The 17,788-nt window shown below is 43.8% G+C and overlaps 3 protein-coding genes across 5 annotated transcripts in view; 1 reads left to right on the forward strand and 2 right to left on the reverse strand.

The window, feature by feature from the left end:
- LOC115194861 (equistatin-like) overlaps positions 1–17,788 on the reverse strand; it is a 364,924-nt gene that overhangs the window by 23,639 nt on the left and 323,497 nt on the right. The gene's annotated exons all lie outside the window — the stretch shown is intronic.
- LOC115194830 (equistatin) overlaps positions 1–17,788 on the reverse strand; it is a 360,364-nt gene that overhangs the window by 9,415 nt on the left and 333,161 nt on the right. The gene's annotated exons all lie outside the window — the stretch shown is intronic.
- LOC115194835 (equistatin-like) overlaps positions 11,145–17,788 on the forward strand; it is a 244,947-nt gene continuing 238,303 nt past the window's right edge. The window contains exons 1-5 of one of the 2 annotated variants that reach the window (XM_029754756.1): positions 11,145–11,200; positions 11,679–11,742; positions 12,386–12,517; positions 12,616–12,701; positions 12,785–12,908. In XM_029754756.1, the coding sequence (XP_029610616.1) occupies positions 11,691–11,742; positions 12,386–12,517; positions 12,616–12,701; positions 12,785–12,790 (276 nt within the window). In that variant the 5' untranslated portion in view covers positions 11,145–11,200; positions 11,679–11,690 and the 3' untranslated portion in view covers positions 12,791–12,908. Of the gene's footprint in view, positions 11,201–11,678; positions 11,743–12,385; positions 12,518–12,615; positions 12,702–12,784; positions 12,909–17,788 lie in introns of those variants that run through there. The other variant, XM_029754755.1, reaches the window with a different exon arrangement.

A 17,788-nucleotide genomic window follows, 5' to 3' on the forward strand; every position in this document is an offset into this window, starting at 1 on the left:
GTACTCAGCACTCTATTGTCCCTCTAATCACTCTGACATCAATGCAAATGTAAAACATTTCATGAGCTCATGTTGCGCAACATTTCTATAACCTATGCAATTGTGTGAGAACAGCCTCATGGCTTCTATTAGAAAGAGGATCCCATCAGCTTTTTTAGGTTAGCTCTACTATATTTGCAGTACCAGTCAAAAGTTTGAACACACCTACTCATTCCAGGGTTTTCATCTAATATTTTCAACTATGACATAACACATGGAATCACATCTTAAACCAAAATATATTGAGATTCTTCACAGTAGCCACCCTTTGCCTTGACAGCTTTGTACACTCTTGGCATTCTCTCAACCAGATTCATGAGGTAGTCACCTGGAATGCATTTAAATTAACAGGTGTGACTTAATTTGTGGGATTTCTTTCCTCAATGTGTAAGAGCCGATCAGTTTTGACAAGGTAGGGGTGGTATACAGAAAATAGCCCTATTTGTTATTTTAAGACCAAGTCCATATTAGGGCAAGAACAGCTCAATGCAAACCCATTACTTTAAGATGGGAAGGTAAGTCAATCCGTATAATTTAAAGAACTTTTAACGTTTCTTCAAGTGCAGTCTCAAAAACCAAGCGCTACGATGACTCATGAGGATGGCCACAGGAAAGGAAGACCCAGTTACCTCTGTTGCAGCCCAAATAAACGCTTCAAAAAGTTCAAGTAACAGACATCTCGACATCTGCTCAGAGGAGACTGCGTGAATTAGGCCTTCATGGTCGAATTGCTGCAAAGAAGCCAGATTAATAGACGATAAGAGTCCAAATTTGAGATTTTTGGTTCCAACCGCTGAGGCTGTGAGACGGAGTAGTTGAACGGATCTCCGCATGTGGCGTTCCCTCCGTGAAGCATGGTGATGGTGCTTTGTTGGTGACACTGTCAGTGATTTCGTATTCAAGGCACATTTAACCAGCATGGCTACCGCATTGATACGCCATCTCATCTGGTTTGGCTTAGTGGGACTGTAATTTGTTTTTCAACAGGACAATGACCCAACACACCTTCAGGCTGTGCAAGGGCTATTTGACCAATAAGGAGAGTGCTGCGTCAGATGACCTGGCCTCCACAATCACCCAATTTAGATGGTTTGGGATGAGTTCAATCAAATGAATTTATGAAGCCCTTTTTACATCAGCCGATGTCACAAAGTGCAATACAGAAAGCCAGCCTAAAACAGCAAGCAATGCAGATGTAGAAGCACGGTGGCTAGTAAAAACTCCCTGGAATGGCAGGAACCTAGGAAGGTGCGATATAGAGAGAGTCGAAAAAAGCAGGTCCGTGACAAGGTAGCACATCCGGTGAACAGGTCAGGGTTCCATAGCCGCAGGCAGAACAGTTGACACGGAGCAGCAGCAAGACCAGGTGGACTGGGGACAGCAAGGAGTCGTCAAGCCAGGTAGCCCTGCAGCATGGTCCTAGGACTCAGGTTGCACGAGAGAAGAGAACGAGAAAGAAAGAACTAGAGGGAGCATACTTAAATTCACACAGGACATAGAATAAGACAGGAGAAATACTCCAGATTTAACCTCTAGGGGGTGGCCAACATCCAGTGAAATTGCAGAGCACCAAATTCAAAAATAGAAAAACTCATAAAAATTCATAAAAAACCTAGAAGTATAAAACATTGGTTTAAAGATTAACTTCTTGTTAATCCAGCCACGGTGTCATATTTCAAAAAGGCTTTACGGCGGAAGTATTCCATGTGATTATCTGAAGACAGCGCCCTGCAGACAAATCATTACAAACAGTTACCAGCCAAGTAGAGGAGTTACACAAGTCAGAAATAGCAATAAAATGAATCACTTACCTTTGATGATCTTCATATGGTTGCACTCACAAGACTCCCATTTACTCAAATGTTCGATAAAGTCCCTCTTTATATTCAAAAACCTCTGTTTTGTTTAGTAATCCACAGGCTCAAATGCAGTCACAACAGACAGACAAAAAATCTAAAGTATCAGTAAAGTTTGTAGAAACATGTCAAATGATGTTGTTTTTAGTTATAATAATCAATAACATTTCAATCGGACAATAGCTTTGTCAATATAAAAGGTAAACAAGAAAGGCGTGCTCTCAGTCGTGCGCATGAAAAACCTCTGGGACACTGAATGGTCCACTCATTCAAAGTGGTCTTACTCCCTCATTTTTCAGAATACAAGCCTGAAACAATTTCTAATCACTGTTGACATCTAGTGGAAGCCATAGGAAGTGCAATTTGAGTCCTAAGTCAATGGATACTGTAATGGCATTCAATATATGCATATCCTAGCTTCTGGGCCTGAGTAGCAGGCAGTTTACTTTGGGCATGCTTTTCATCCAGAGGTGAAAATAGTACCCCCTACCCTAGTGAGGTTAACAGACTGACCCTAGCCCCCCGACACAAACTTTTGCTGCATAATTACTGGAGGCTGAGACAGGAGGGGTCGGGAGACACTGTGGCCCCGTCTGACTATACCCCCGGACAGGGCCAACCTGGCAGGATATAACCCCACCCACTTTTCCAAACCACAGCCCCCAAACCACTAGCGGGATATCTTCAACCACCAACTTGCTACCCTGAGACAAGGCCGAGTATAGCCCACAAAGATCTTCCCCACGGCACGAACCCAAGGGGGGCTTCAAAACCAGACAGGAAGATTACGTCAGAGACTAAAGCCACTCAAGTGACACACCCCTCCGAGGGAAGGCATGGAAGAGCGCCAGTGAATTAGCCCCCGTAATAGGGTCAGAGGCAGAGAATCCCAGTGGAGAGAGGGGAATCAGCCAGGCAGAGACAGCAAGGGTGGTTCATCGCTCCAGTGCCTTTTTGTCAACTTCACACCCCTGGGTCAGACTACACTCAATCATAGGACCTACTGAAGAGATGAGTTTTCAAAAAAGACTTAAAGGTCAAGACAGAGTCTGTGCCTGTCGCATGGATAGGCACACCATTCCATACAAATTGAGCTCTATAGGAAAAAGCCCTGCCTCCAGCTGTTTGCTTAGAAATTCTAGGGACAATAAGGAGACCTGCGTCTTGTGACCGTATTGTACGTGTAGGTATATACGGCAGGACTAAATCGGAAAGATAGATAGAAGCAAGCCCATGTAATTCTTTGTAGGTTAGCAGTTAAACCATGAAATCAGCCCTAGCCTTAACAGGAAGCCAGTGTAGAGAGGCTAGCACTGGAGTAATATGACCATTTTTTGGGCTTCTAGTCAAGATTCTAGCAGCCGTGTTTAGCATTAACTGAAGATTATTTAGTGCTTTATCCTGGTAGCCGGAAGTAGAGCATTGCAGTACTCTCATCTAGAAGTGACAAAAGCATGGATACATTGTTCTACATCATTTTTGGACAGAAAGTTTCTGATTTTTGCAAAGTTATGGAGATGGAAAAAAGCTGTCCTTGAAACAGTCCTGATATGTTCATCAAAAGAGAGATCATGGTCCAGAGTAACGCTGAGGTCTTTTACAGTTTTATTTGAGACGACACTACAATCATCAAGATTAATTGTCAGATCCAACAGAAGATCTATTTGTTTCTTGGGACCTAGAACTAGCATCTCTGCTTTGTCTGAGTTTTAAAGTAAAACATTTGCCGCCTTCCAGTTCCTTATGTCTGAAACACAGGTTTCCAGGGAGGGCAATTTTGGGGCTTCACCATGTTTCATCTAAATGTAGAGCTGTGTATCGTCAGCATAGCAGTGAAAGTTAACATTATGTTTCTGAATGACATCACCAAGAGGTAAAATATATATATATAATGAAAACAATAGAGGTCCTAAAACGGAAACTTGAGGAACACCGAAATATACAGTTGATTTGTCAGGGGACAAACCATCCACAGAGACAAACCGATATCTTTCTGACAGATAAGATCTAAACCAGGACAGAACTTGTCCGTGTAGATCAATTTGGGTTTCCAATCTCCCCAAAAGTATGGGGTGATCTATGGTATCAAAGCAGCACTAAGGTCTAGGAACACGAGGACAGAGGAAGAGCCTCAGTCTGACACCATTAAAAGGTCTTTTACCACCTCCACGAATGCAGTCTCAGTGAGTTGGACCACAGAGTTAAGAAAAGCAGCCAACGAGTGCTCAGCATATGTGGGAACTCTTTCAAGACTGTTGGAAAAGCATTCCAGGTGAAGCTGGTTGAGAGAATGCCAAGAGAGTGTAAAGCTGTCATCAAGGCAAAGGGTGGCTACTTTGAAGTATCTCAAATATAACATATATTTTGATTTGTTAAATCACTTTTTTGTTTACTACTTGGTTCCATATGTGCTATTTCAGAGTTTTGATGTCTTCACTACTATTCTACAATGTAGAAAATACAAAAAATGTAGAAAAACCCTTGAATGAGTAGCTGTGTCAAAACTTTTGACTCGTGCTGTATTTATCAACTTTCCTAATATTAAGAACATTGCTTATATTTACAACAGGAGTATAGCCTACCTGGCTGGCATGAAAATGAAACAAGGGAAAAGAATCCTCCATTCGCTATTTAAGTGCATAGATGAAATGTATTTTTTCCCCTGCCCGATTCCAGACAGGTGCATGATAATTGTGCATTCTAAATCAAAACAAATTTCACAAATATTATTTAGTACATGTAAAGACAAGATTCAATCAAGAATAGTCTGATGGGTAACAACATTATCCCATCACTTGTGAATGATGCCCAGTGTAAGGCAAGGAACAATGCATACCTTTTCTTTGGCAACTTTTTCCCCCCCTGTAAGGAAAACATAAGGTTAACAAGTAAACCACATCAGTGTTTTCTTTTCTTTACTACACAACACTGTAGACCTTCTGCTGGTGTTACTGTAAATGTAAAAAAAAAAAATGACAGTCCTTATTTCTTTTCAACTAGGTCTGCTGCTCCAAACAAACACTAACACCACGAGTCTCTCAGTCTCAACTACAGAGTTAGTCTTTCAGGAGGCTTGTGACTATGCTGTGATCTGCGCAGTACTCCTGGTGTGCTACGAGACACAGGTAAGGTGTGTCCCAGTGGAGCTGGGTCTGAGGGCACAGGAGCGGGTTGGGTGTTTGTGAGAGAATGTCCATCACCCTCTGCTGGAACCACTGAATGCCCCTGTTCCTCAGATGCTTTTTCCTGTGGGGTTTCAATTTGTACACTACCACCCACAGCTGTTCCGTCTGAAAACATGGTCTTGTCTTTGTCATAGCGCAGGCGGAGGTGGTCCTGGTGTCTGCGCATGACTCGACCATCAGTCAGTTTGACCACAAAGGAGACGGGACCACTCTGACTCAGAATGATACCTGGCAACCAGCGTTGGCTGCTTGTGAAGTTGCGGATGTAGACAGTGTCATTGGGTTTTAACTGTCTCTCCCTCGCGTGGTGGTCATGTCTCACTTTTTGTTTCTCCTGCTTCCATTCCACTCATGCTCTGATGTTCGGATGCAGTAGATCCAGGTGAGCTTTTGGCTTTCTGCCCATTAACATCACTGCTGGAGCCTGTCCTGTTGTTGTTTGCGGCGTGATGCGGTACTGGAACAAGAACCGAGAGAGCTTAGTTGTGATGGTTCCCCCAGTCATCCTTTTGAGCCCCTCTTTCAGTGTCTGCACAGCCCGCTCCGTTAAGCCGTTTGAGGCCGGGTGAAACGGGGCACTGCAGACATGGCGAATCCCGTTTCTTCGCATTAATTCTTGGAACAAGTCACAGGTAAACGTTGTTGCGTTGTCGGACACCAGAGAGTCCGGCAGACCATGGGTTGAAAACACCTGCCGAAGCTTTTCGATGGTTGTGGTCGCTGTGATGTTGCTCATGATGTGCGCCTCCAGCCACTTGGAGTGCGCGTCCACCATGACAAGGAACATGTGACCCATGAAAGGGCCTGCAAAGTCTATGTGCAGCCTGGACCATGGGCGGTCAGGCCACTCCCACAGATGTAGTGGCGTGGACGGCCCCATCTTCTGGTAGATCTGGCACTCAGAACATGATTTAACTTTGTCTTCTACCTCCTGATCCATGTTAGGCCACCAGATGTAAGATCTGGCTAAACTATTCATCTGGGAGGCACCCGGGTGAGCCTCATGGACCTCATCCATGTCTTGTGCACGGCCAGGGGGTGGAACAACCACTCTGGACTCCCAGAGTATGCAGCCATCCTGCACACTCAGCTCAGTTTTGCGCTTTGCATAAGGTCTTAGTCCATCATCCTCTATGACAGGAGGCCAACACTGCATCAGGAATCTTTTCACTTGGGACAGGATAGGATCCCGGTCTGTCCACTGTTTGATCTGTTTGACATTCACAGCTGAGTTTGACAATCTCTCCATTAGGAAAATTGTCTCGGGAGGCACCACAGTTGTGGCAGGCATCTCTGGTAGCGGGAGACGGCTGAGCGCGTCTGCGTTTGCAGACCTTCCTTGTCTAACTGTGAATAACCCTTCTCAGCACTCGTCAGCGTACTTGATGCGAATCCAATGGGTTTCTCTGACCCTTCCTTCATCTGATGAGAGAGTACTGCCCCGACGCCATAGGGCGAGGCGTCACATGACAGGATGATCTCTTTGTCTTGGTCAAAATGAACCAGAAGTTGTGCTGATTGTAGCAGTGCTTTCACTTCCTTGAAAGCTTTCTCTTGTGCTGGCCCCCACTTCCATTTACAGTCTTTGTGGAGCAGCTGATAAAGTGGAGCCAACACTGTTGACAACTCAGGGAGGAACTTACCATAGTAGTTCACCATGCCCAGGAACGACCTGAGCTCTGACCCATTCTTGGGGTTTGGAGCATCATTGATTGCCTTGACTTTGTCCTCCACAGGACACAGACCCTGCGCTGTGATCTTGTGACCTAGGTATGTCACACTCTGTGCTTGGAATGTACACTTGCTACGCTTCAGGCACAGCCCTGCCTCAGAGAATCTCTTTAACACCTGGTCCAGATGGTGGAGGTGCTCCTCCTCCGTCTCTCCTGTAACCAGGATGTCATCCAGGTACACTGCTACATGAGGGATCCCTTGCAGCAGATTGTCCATTGTCCTCTGGAAAATGGCTAGGCTGGACGCCACTCCGGATACCAAGCGGTTGTACCTGAACAAGCCTTTGTGCGTGTTGATTGTGACATACTCTTTTGAGTCCTCATCCAGGAGGAGCTGTTGGTAGGCGTGACTCATGTCAAGCTTTGAGAACGTCTTGCCTCCTGCCAGTGTCGCGAACAAGTCCTCCATCCGTGGTAGCGAGTAAGCGTCTAGCTTAGAGGCCCTGTTAATGGTGAGTTTGTAGTCCCCACATATACACACCGTGCCGTCACTTTTCAGAACGGGAACGATAGGAGCTGCCCAGCAGGAGAACTGAATGGGAGTAATGATGTTTGCTTCCTGCAGCCGCTCCAACTCATCTTCCACTTTCTTTTTCATGGCGTAAGGCACAGTCCTGGGCTTGAAAAAGCGAGGCTCGGCCTGAAGATCCACGAACAGCTTAACTGCAGTGCCCTGCAGTGTCCCCAGTTCGTCTTTAAAAATCTCTGGGTACTTTTGAATGACATCCTCAGTCACTCGGGTCTGTTTTATCTCACCCCAGTTCAGTTGTATTTTGTTTAGCCAGTCACGCCCTACTAAACTAGGCCCATTCCCTTTCACCACCAGGAGCCTTGCTCTCGCTTCCTGGCTGTTGTATGCAATGTCCACCTCTAGAGCCCCCGCAATGGTATGGTCTCCCCGGTGTACGTACGCAATCTGATCCCTGCCGGTGTGAGGGCAGAAGCCTGTCTTGAGCCCCAGATTTGTTTGTAGGTCTCCTCACTTATGACAGAGGCAGAGGCCCCCGTGTCAACCTCCATCCTCATCTGCTTTCCATCTACCTCCACTGTAGCATAGATAGGCTCTGCGCGCGGCTCACTCACATTAAACATGTTGTAGGAACAATGCTCTTCCTCCTCCTCTGTGCTCTCTAGCTGCTGACTGAGGCTTTGGTGCTGCGAACTTGCCCAGCCCAGTCCGCCCACCCTATGGCTTGCTCCTAGGACCCCTGCATGTTTTAGCTAAATGTCCCTTTTTGTTGCAATTGTCTCCATGAACTTACAGTTGTTACCATAATGTGTTCCTCCACATCTGAAACATTCCACTGCTTTTCCCCTTTTTCCTGCCACCTCTTTTGTCACCTGATGCACTGCACAACTTCCACTGTTGGACTTTTGAATATTTTTCACATTACTAGCGGCCATCTCCATCCCTTGAGATAGTTCCAACGCTCTCTTGAAAGTCAGTGTGGCTTCCCCCAGCAACCGGCGCTGTATGCTGTCCTCATCCGTTTTGTCACCAAAGCCCCATATACTACCCACCACTGCGACCTGTACTCTCTCGTTGGCTGGCTTTCGCTTCATAATTGTCGCCAAACCCACTGGCTCCAGGTCATCTACAAGACCCTGCTAGGTAAAGTCCCCCCTTATCTCCGCTCACTGGTCACCATAGCAGCACCCACCTGTAGCACGCGCTCCAGCAGGTATATCTCTCTGGTCACCCCCAAAGCCAATTCCTCCTTTGGCCGTCTCTCCTTCCAATTCTCTGCTGCCAATGATTGGAACAAATTACAAAAATCTCTGAAACTGGAAACACTTATCTCCCTCACTAGCTTTAAGCACCAGCTGTCAGAGCAGCTCACAGATCACTGCACTTGTACATAGCCCATCTATAATTTAGCCCAAACAACTACCTCTTCCCCTACTGTATTTATTTATTTTATTTATTTTGCTCCTTTGCACTCCATTATTTCTATTTCTACTTTGCACTTTCTAATACTACAAATATACCATTCCAGTGTTTTACTTGCTATATTGTATTTACTTTGCCACCATGGCCTTTTTTTGCCTTTACCTCCCTTAACTCACCTCATTTGCTCACATTGTATATAGACATATTTTTTTCTACTGTATTATTGACTGTATGTTTGTTTTACTCCATGTGTAACTCTGTGTTGTTGTCGAACTTCTTTGCTTTATCTTGGCCAGGTCGCAATTGTAAATGAGAACTTGTTCTCAACTTGCATACCTGGTAAAATAAAGGTGAAATAAATACAAATAAAAAAATGAATGCCACAGACTAATCTGTCATGGAGCATGTCCTCTAACATAGCCCCAAATTCACAATGTTCAGAGAGTTCACGTAATACAGCAACAAAGCTAGCAACAGACTGACCTGTTTTCCGAAAATGGCAGTTAAACTTGAACCTCTGGACAATCACTGAAGGCTTTGGATTGTGGTGAGTCTGAACGAGAGCAACTAGATCCCCAAAAGGAATTTCTCCCGGTCTCCGTGGTGTAGCCAAATTCCTCGTTAGCTTGTAGGTTTTAGCCCCACACACACTCAAGAGAATAGAGCGCTGTTTAGCCTCATCTGTGATTCCATTTGCCAAGAAAAAGTGTCCCAACCTTTCCACATATTCTGTCCAGTCCTCGTTCTCTTCCACAAACTCAGTGATTAGTCCCAAACATTGCCATTATAACGCCAACTTGTCCTTGATCCTCGTTAGCGATTTTCACTTGATGCTGATTGTCCCGTCGGCGTTTCCATCCAGCGGCACCTGCTGTCCGTCGCTCATTAAGCTATCTAGCTAACTGACTACCTCCACTGTTTCTTAGCTAGCTAGCTTCTCGCCCTGTACAAGTTGATAAAGTTTTATTCTCGTTGCCAAAGAGATGTAGTAACTTGACAGTTTTGATAAGGTTTGTGTAGCCTGGCGAAAGTCAATCCAGCACAGGACACAAAAATGATTTGGGGTTGATTATACTGTCGAAGCTTACATTCAAAATTAGATAATGTAGAAGGGAAATCACTAATAGAGGAAGTCACCATCAAGTAAAATTTAGTCTATATCACAATCAAGTGAGAAATCTGTTATTAAAGTGTGTAAAAACAATCTGAGTAGTGGCTCTGCTTTAAACACACTGTCCACGTGATACCCTAACCCCACACGGAACAATAGATCCTCACCCATACAGCAGCTTTAAATAATGTAATCATTAACTCCACAACGTGTCTCTGAGAGCAGTGGAATTCAGCTAGCAAGAAGCTAACATCCCCATGCCAATCCAAAGTAACGTTGGACCCACGATGGATTTCAGTAGCTCTCCAGTGTAATTGCTTGCTCTCACTTTTACATGCTGCGCATGCACAATCCCATAACTGCTTGCACACCTTATTTATGAATCTCTTACAGGGACAGTGCCATCTAGTGGATATAAATGAATACAACTATGCCATTTCACCACCTGGCTACATTTGTATTACAACTAAAGTGGCCAAATAACCTCTTTACAATGGGTGTAGAGACTAACTGGCATGCACATGCAGCGCATGAGTTTCACGTTTGGGGAAGATAATTTTCACAATAAAAATATTATTTTATAACAAAAGCATTAATGCATAATCATACTATGGGGTTGGCTGAGTCCTAGTGCATGGGCTGAGTACAACTGAGTGGGCTGAGTCATTCTGCGTGGGCTTTGTCCTACAGCAGGCCGGCAGCCTGGGAGAACGGGACACTATCATTCATCACACCTTGTAACTCTTCTGGAGTAAAATCTCATAACCCAAGGAGTTCTCTGCAGCTACAACCACAACAGGATCCCTCGAACCTGGACCCATCTTCCTCTACTACTCTCTTCACTGCCTAATGAAGCTACTTTCAGAGAAAATCACTCAAGTAAAAGTGAAAGTCACCCAGTAAAATATTACTTGAGTTAGGGTCTAAAAGTTTCAACAAATATACTGAATTATCAAAATTAAATGTAATTGATGAAATATACTTAAGTATCAAAAGTAAAAGTATAAATCATTTCAAATTCCTTATATTAAGCAAACCAGACGGCACCATTTTCTTGTTTTTTTTTATTTGAATACGGATAGCCAGTGTCACACCAACTCTCAGACATAATTTGCAAAGGAAGCATTTGTGTTTAGTGAGTCTGCCAGATCAGAGGTAGTAGGGATGACCAGGGATGTTCTCTTGATAAGTGTGTGAATTAGATAATTTTTACATAAGTACTTTACACCACCAGCTAATGGCCCGACAACGGGATCTCTCGTTGGGTTAATGAGGCAACTAGTCACACCTGTGACAGATCCTTTAAAAGGAGAGGTGGAAGAGGTAGACCATCACTCACAGACAACAGAGAGACAACCAGTGAATCCCTTGGAAGAGTGCAGAAGGTGAGCGTGTGATATTATTTAGTAGACTAGCTGCCTCTCAAATGGCACGTTAATCTTATCTGGCCCTGGTCAATTGTAGTGCACTATATATGACCCCTTTTTGTGGGTCGACCCTCTGGATTTAAGAGCATAGACTAATAGTTACCTTTGTAGTGAATTGAAGTCTCTGTCAAGATCAAGTCTGCTTCCCCTTCCCTGCTTAGTGCACTGTGGGCCCTCGTCAAAGGTGGTTCACTACATAAGGAATGAGGAGCCATTTGGGAAGGATTCATAGATACCTGAATTTTAGTGGAAGAATCGTAGCGCGCCGTGTTGCCGATACTCGCATGTTGGGGTCCTCAGGACTGGGTTTAGCAATTGTTGCATAAGTTTTGTACTCATCACAGGGTTTCCTCAACCTCTCCTCTAGTACCACAGCCATTCCAGATGATTTAAAATGCTCAACTAATCTCGCTCTTGTTCTCTCTCTCTCTCTCAGGAGACTATCACCATGGCCATATTGACCATCATTCTGCTTGTTAGCACAGCTTTTGCTCTGGGAGGTAAGAGAGATGTACCTCACACTTACTCACCAACATTTTAATAAAAACATTAGTGGGTGTTGATCTGTCCTATTCACACGTAAGTATTAATGTTTTGTTTCATAACCAGTTGTCCCTTGGACAGCCATTATCAACCGTGACACTGGAGAGAAGGTTGTCTTGCTCAAGGGCACATAGACAGATATTTTAACTTGACATTCAGGGATTAAATCTAGGAACCTTTGTATTACTGGCCCAACTCTGTAACCGCTAGGCTACCTGCCACTCCTCTTGTTCCAGAGATGTATATTGGTGTCTAGATGCTGGACTGAGGTATTCTGATATGAATGGTTTGATCATTCAACTGGATGTATGATTGGATTGTCAGGAAGTAACACTGACACAACTTACCCCCACTTTCAGTCTTAGTTTCATCAGCTGTTATACAGAAGACAGAAACTGAATTGACTGCACAGGGCTTTTAAACAAGTAGCGCAATTTCAATATTTAGCCAGGAAGTACCTAGGTTACATCTGAAATGGAACCCTATTCCGTATAAACTACTTCTGACCAGGGCCCATATGGGACGCAACCCAAGATTCCGGCATGCATGTGCTGCAATGTTATGTCCACATTACAATTAATGTATGTTACCTGTGTCCAGATGCTGGGATACGACCCATGACCCCCTGTGAGCGTGCTAGATATGCCGCAACACATGGCCCAATTGGAGCCTACATCCCCACGTGTGACGCCGCTGGACGATACACCCCTAAGCAATGTTCGGGCTCTACAGGTTAACACGGACGCGCACACACACACACACTCTAAATTATCCAATTCAGTTGAATAATACAGTAAATATATTATGTTCAACATGTCTATTTCTGGTAGGTTACTGTTGGTGTGTGACCACTACTGGACAGAAGATTCAGGGTACGGAGACTCCACCAGGCACTGCTAGCAACTGTTTCACCAAGGTGTGTGGGTGTGTATACACAAACTCATTCACTAAATGTTATTTCTTTGCAGCTGATTCTGGATGTTTTTTGTCTAATTGTAGATGTAAGGCGTTGGAATGAAGACTTTGAAAAGACGGACAGTTGTCTTTACTGTACGACAGGAACTGATTCACATCCCATATAAATGCATGACGAAATCCAGAGATTAAACTGTTGATTTACTTACTTTATTGTTGGTGTGATTATCTGAACCAGTCCATTTCTGTGACATGGAGGAAGGAGTAGGACTGTATTACCAGCAGTCAAATTCCACGTGACCATTTAGTAATTAGGCTTCTCCAAGCTCTGATGCTGGTGATGGTCATTAGTAGCCTACCACACTTGCTAACTGCCTGGTACTCAGCACTCTATTGTCCCTCTAATCACACTGACATCAATGCAAATGTAAAACATTTCATGAGCTCATGTTGCACAACATTTCTATAACCTATGCAATTGTGTGAGAACAGCCTCATGGCTTCTATTAGAAAGAGGATCCCATCAGCTTTCTATAGGTTAGATCTATTGTTTGCAGTACCAGTCAAACGTTTGAACACACCTACTCATTCCAGGGTTTTCATCTAATATTTTCAACTATGACATAACACATGGAATCAAATCTTAAACCAAAATATATTGAGATTCTTCAATGTAGCCACCCTTTGCCTTGACAGCTTTGTACACTCTTGGCATTCTCTCAACCAGATTAATGGAATGCATTTCAATTAACGGGTGTGACTTAATTTGTTGAATTCCTTTCCTCAATGCGTAAGAGCCGATCAGTTGTGACAAGGTAGGGGTGGTATACAGATAATAGCCCTATTTGTTATTTTAAGACCAAGTCCATATTATGGCAAGAACAGCTCAATGCAAAAAGAAACAGCCCATTACTTTAAGACAGGAAAATCAGTCAATGCGGAACATTTCAAGAGCAGTCTCAAACCAAGCGCTACGATGACTCTCGAGGAAGACCCAGTTACCTCTTCAGCCCAAATAAACACTTCACAAAGGTCAAGTAACAGACATCTCGACATCTGCTCAGGAGACTGCGTGAATTAGGCCTTCGTGGTCGAATTGCTGCAAAGAAGCCACTAAAGGACGATAAGAGACTTGCTTGGGTCAAGAACCACAAGCAATGGACATTAGACCGGTGGGAATCTGTCCTGGGTCTGAGTCCAAATTTGAGATTTTTGGTTCCAAACGCTGAGTCTTTGTGAGACGCAGAGTAGTTGAACGGATCTCCGCATGTGGTGTTCCCACCGTGAAGCATGGAGGTGATGGTGCTTTGTTGGGGACACTGTCAGTGATTTATTTAGAATTCAAGGCACACTTACCCAGCATGGCTACCGCAGTAATACGCCATCCCATCTGGTTTGGCTTAGTGGGACTATCATTTGTTTTTCAACAGGACAATGACCCAACACACCTTCAGCTGTGTAAGGGCTATTTGACCAATAAGGAGAGTGCATCAGATGACCTGGCCTCCACAATCACCCAATTTAGATGGTTTGGGATGAGTTCAATCAATCTTATTTATGAAGCCCTTTTTACATCAGCCGATGTCACAAAGTGCAATACAGAAAGCCAGCCTAAAACAGCAAGCAATGCAGATGTAGAAGCATGGTGGCTAGGAAAAACTCCCTAGAATGGCAGGAACCTAGGAAGGTGCGGTATAGAGAGTCGAAAACAGCAGGTCCGGGACAAGGTAGCACGTCCAGTGAACAGGTCAAGGTTCCATAGCCGCAGGCAGAACAGGTGGACTGGGGACAGCAAGGAGTCGTCAAGCCAGGTGGCCCTGCGGCATGGTCCTAGGACTCAGGTCTTAAGAGAGAAGAGAACGAGAAAGAAAGAACTAGAGGGTGCATAATTAAATACACATAGGACACCGGATAAAACAGGAGAAATACTCCAGATTTAATCTCTCTAGGGGGTGTGGGACGCTACCGTCCCACCTGGCCAACATCCAGTGAAATTGCAGAGCGCCAAATTCAAAAATAGAAATACTCATAAAATTCATAAAACATAAGTATTATACATTGGTTTAAAGATTAACTTCTTGTTAATCCAGCCACGGTGTCAGATTTCAAAAAGGCTTTATGGGGAAAGTATACCATGCGATTATCTGAGAACAGCACCCTGCAGACAAATCATTACAAACAGTTACCAGCCAAGTAGAGGAGTTACACAAGTCAGAAATAGCAATAAAATGAATCACTTACCTTTGATGATCTTCATATGGTTGCACTCACAAGACTCCCATTTACTCAATAAATGTTCGTCAAGTCTCTCCTTATATTCAAAAACCTCCGTTTTGTTCAGTAATCCACAGGCTCAAAGGCAGTCACAACAGACAGACAAAATCTGAAAAGTATCAGTAAAGTTTGTAGAAACATGTCAAACGATATTTATAATCAATCCTCAGTGGAAGCCACAGGAAGTGCAATTTGAGTCCTAAGTCAATAGATACTGTAATGGCATTCACTAGAAACTACAAAAATAAAAAAAATCCCACTTCCTGGCTGGATTTTTCTCAGGTTTTCGCCTGCCATATCTGTTCTGTTATACTCACATACATTATATTAACAGTTTTGGAAACTTTAGAGTGTTTTCTATCCAAATCCACCAATTATATGCATATCCTAGCTTCTGGGCCTGAGTAGCAAGCAGTTTACTTTGGGCATGCTTTTCATCCGGAAGTGAAAATAGTGCCCCCTACCCTAGTGAGGTTAACAGACTGACCCTAGCCCCCCGACACAAACTTTTGCAGCATAATTACTGGAGGCTGAGGCAGGAGGGGTCTGGAGACACTGTGGCCCTGTCCGACTATACCCCCGGACAGGGCCAACCTGGCAGGATATAACCCCACCCACTTTTCCAAATCAAAGCCCCCAAACCACTAGCGGGATATCTTCAACCACCAACTTGCTTCCCTGAGACAAGGCCGAGTATAGCCCACAAAGATCTTCCCCACGGCATGAACCCGAGGGGGCCTCAAAACCAGACAGGAAGATTACGTCAGAGACTAAAGCCACTCAAGTGACACACCACTCCTAGGGACGGCATGGAAAAGCGCCAGTGAATTAGCCCCCGTAATAGGGTCAGAGGCAGAGAATCCCAGTGGAGAGAGGGGAACCAGCCAGGCAGAGACAGCAAGGGTGGTTCATCGCTCCAGTGCCTTTTTGTCAACTTCACACCCCTGGGTCAGACTACACTCAATCATAGGACCTACTGAAGAGATGAGTTTTCAATAAAGACTTAAAGGTCAAGACAGAGTCTGTGCCTGTCGCATGGACAGGCACACCATTCCATAAAAATTGAGCTCTATAGGAGAAAGCCCTGCCTCCAGCTGTTTGCTTAGAAATTCTAGGGACAAAAAGGAGACCTGCGTCTTGTGACCATATTGTACGTGTAGATATGTACGGCAGGACCAAATCGGAAAGATAGATAGAAGCAAGCCCATGTAATGCTTTGTAGGTTAGCAGTTAAACCTTGAAATCAGCCCTAGCCTTAACAGGAAGCCAGTGTAGAGAGGCTAGCACTGGAGTAATATGACCATTTTTTTGGGTTCTAGTCAAGATTCTAGCAGCCGTGTTTAGCATTAACTGAAGATTATTTAGTGCTTTATCCTGGTAGCCGGAAGTAGAGCATTGCAGTACTCTCATCTAGAAGTGACAAAAGCATGGATACATTGTTCTACATCATTTTTGGACAGAAAGTTTCTGATTTTTGCAAAGTTACGGAGATGGAAAAAAGCTGTCCTTGAAACAGTCTTGATATGTTCATCAAAAGAGAGATCATGGTCCAGAGTAACGCTGAGGTCCTTTACAGTTTTATTTGAGATGACACTACAACCATCATGATTAATTGTCATATCCAACAGAAGATCTCTTTGTTTCTTGGGACCTAGAACTAGCATCTCTGCTTTGTCTGAGTTTTGAAGTAAAACATTTGCCTCCTTCCAGTTCCTTATGTCTGAAACACAGGTTTCCAGGAGGGCAATTTTGGGGCTCCACCATGTTTCATCTAAATGTACAGCTGTGTATCGTCCGCATTGCAGTGAAAGTTAACATTATGTTTCCGAATGACATCAAGAGGTAAAATATATAGATAATGAAAACAATAGAGGTCCTAAAACGGAAACTTGAGGAACACCGAAATATACAGTTGATTTGTCAGAGGACAAACCATCCACAGAGACAAACCGAAACCTTTCCGACAGATAAGATCTAAACCAGGACAGAACTTGTCCGTGTAGATCAATTTGGGTTTCCAATCTCTCCAAAAGAATGTGTTGATCTATGGTATCAAAGCAGCACTAAGGTCTAGGAACACGAGGACAGAGGAAGAGCCTCAGTCTGACACCATTAAAAGGTCTTTTACCACCTCCACGAGTGCAGCCTCAGTGAGTTGGACCACAGAGTTAAGAAAAGCAGCCAACAAGTACTCAGCATATGTGGGAACTCCTTCAAGACTGTTGGAAAAGCATTCCAGTTGAAGCTGGTTGAGAGAATGCCAAGAGTGTGCAAAGCTGTCATCAAGGCAAAGGGTGGCTACTTTGAAGTATCTCAAATATAACATATATTTTGATTTGTTAAATCACTTTTTTGTTCACTACTTGATTCCATATGTGCTATTTCAGAGTTTTGATGTCTTTACTATTATTCTACAATGTAGAAAATAGTAAAAATGAAGAAAAACCCTTTAATGAGTAGGTGTGTCCAAACTTTTGACTCGTGCTGTATTTATCAACTTTCCTAATATTAAGAACATTGCTTATATTTACAACAGGAGTATAGCCTACCTGGCTGGCATGAAAATGAAACAAGGGAAAAGAATCCTCCATTCGCTATTTAAGTGCATAGATGAAATGTATTTTTTCCCCTGCCCGATTCCAGACAGGTGCATGATTATTGTACATTCTAAATCAAAACAAATTTCACAAATATTATTTAGTACATGTAAAGACAAGATTCAATCAAGAATAGTCTGATGGGTGACAACATTATCCCATCACTTGTGAATGATGCCCAGTGTAAGGCAAGGAACAATGCATACCATTTTTTTGC

This window comes from Salmo trutta, chromosome 5 (assembly GCF_901001165.1).
Source record: "Salmo trutta chromosome 5, fSalTru1.1, whole genome shotgun sequence".
In the NCBI taxonomy this organism is placed as follows: Eukaryota; Metazoa; Chordata; class Actinopteri; order Salmoniformes; family Salmonidae; genus Salmo; species Salmo trutta.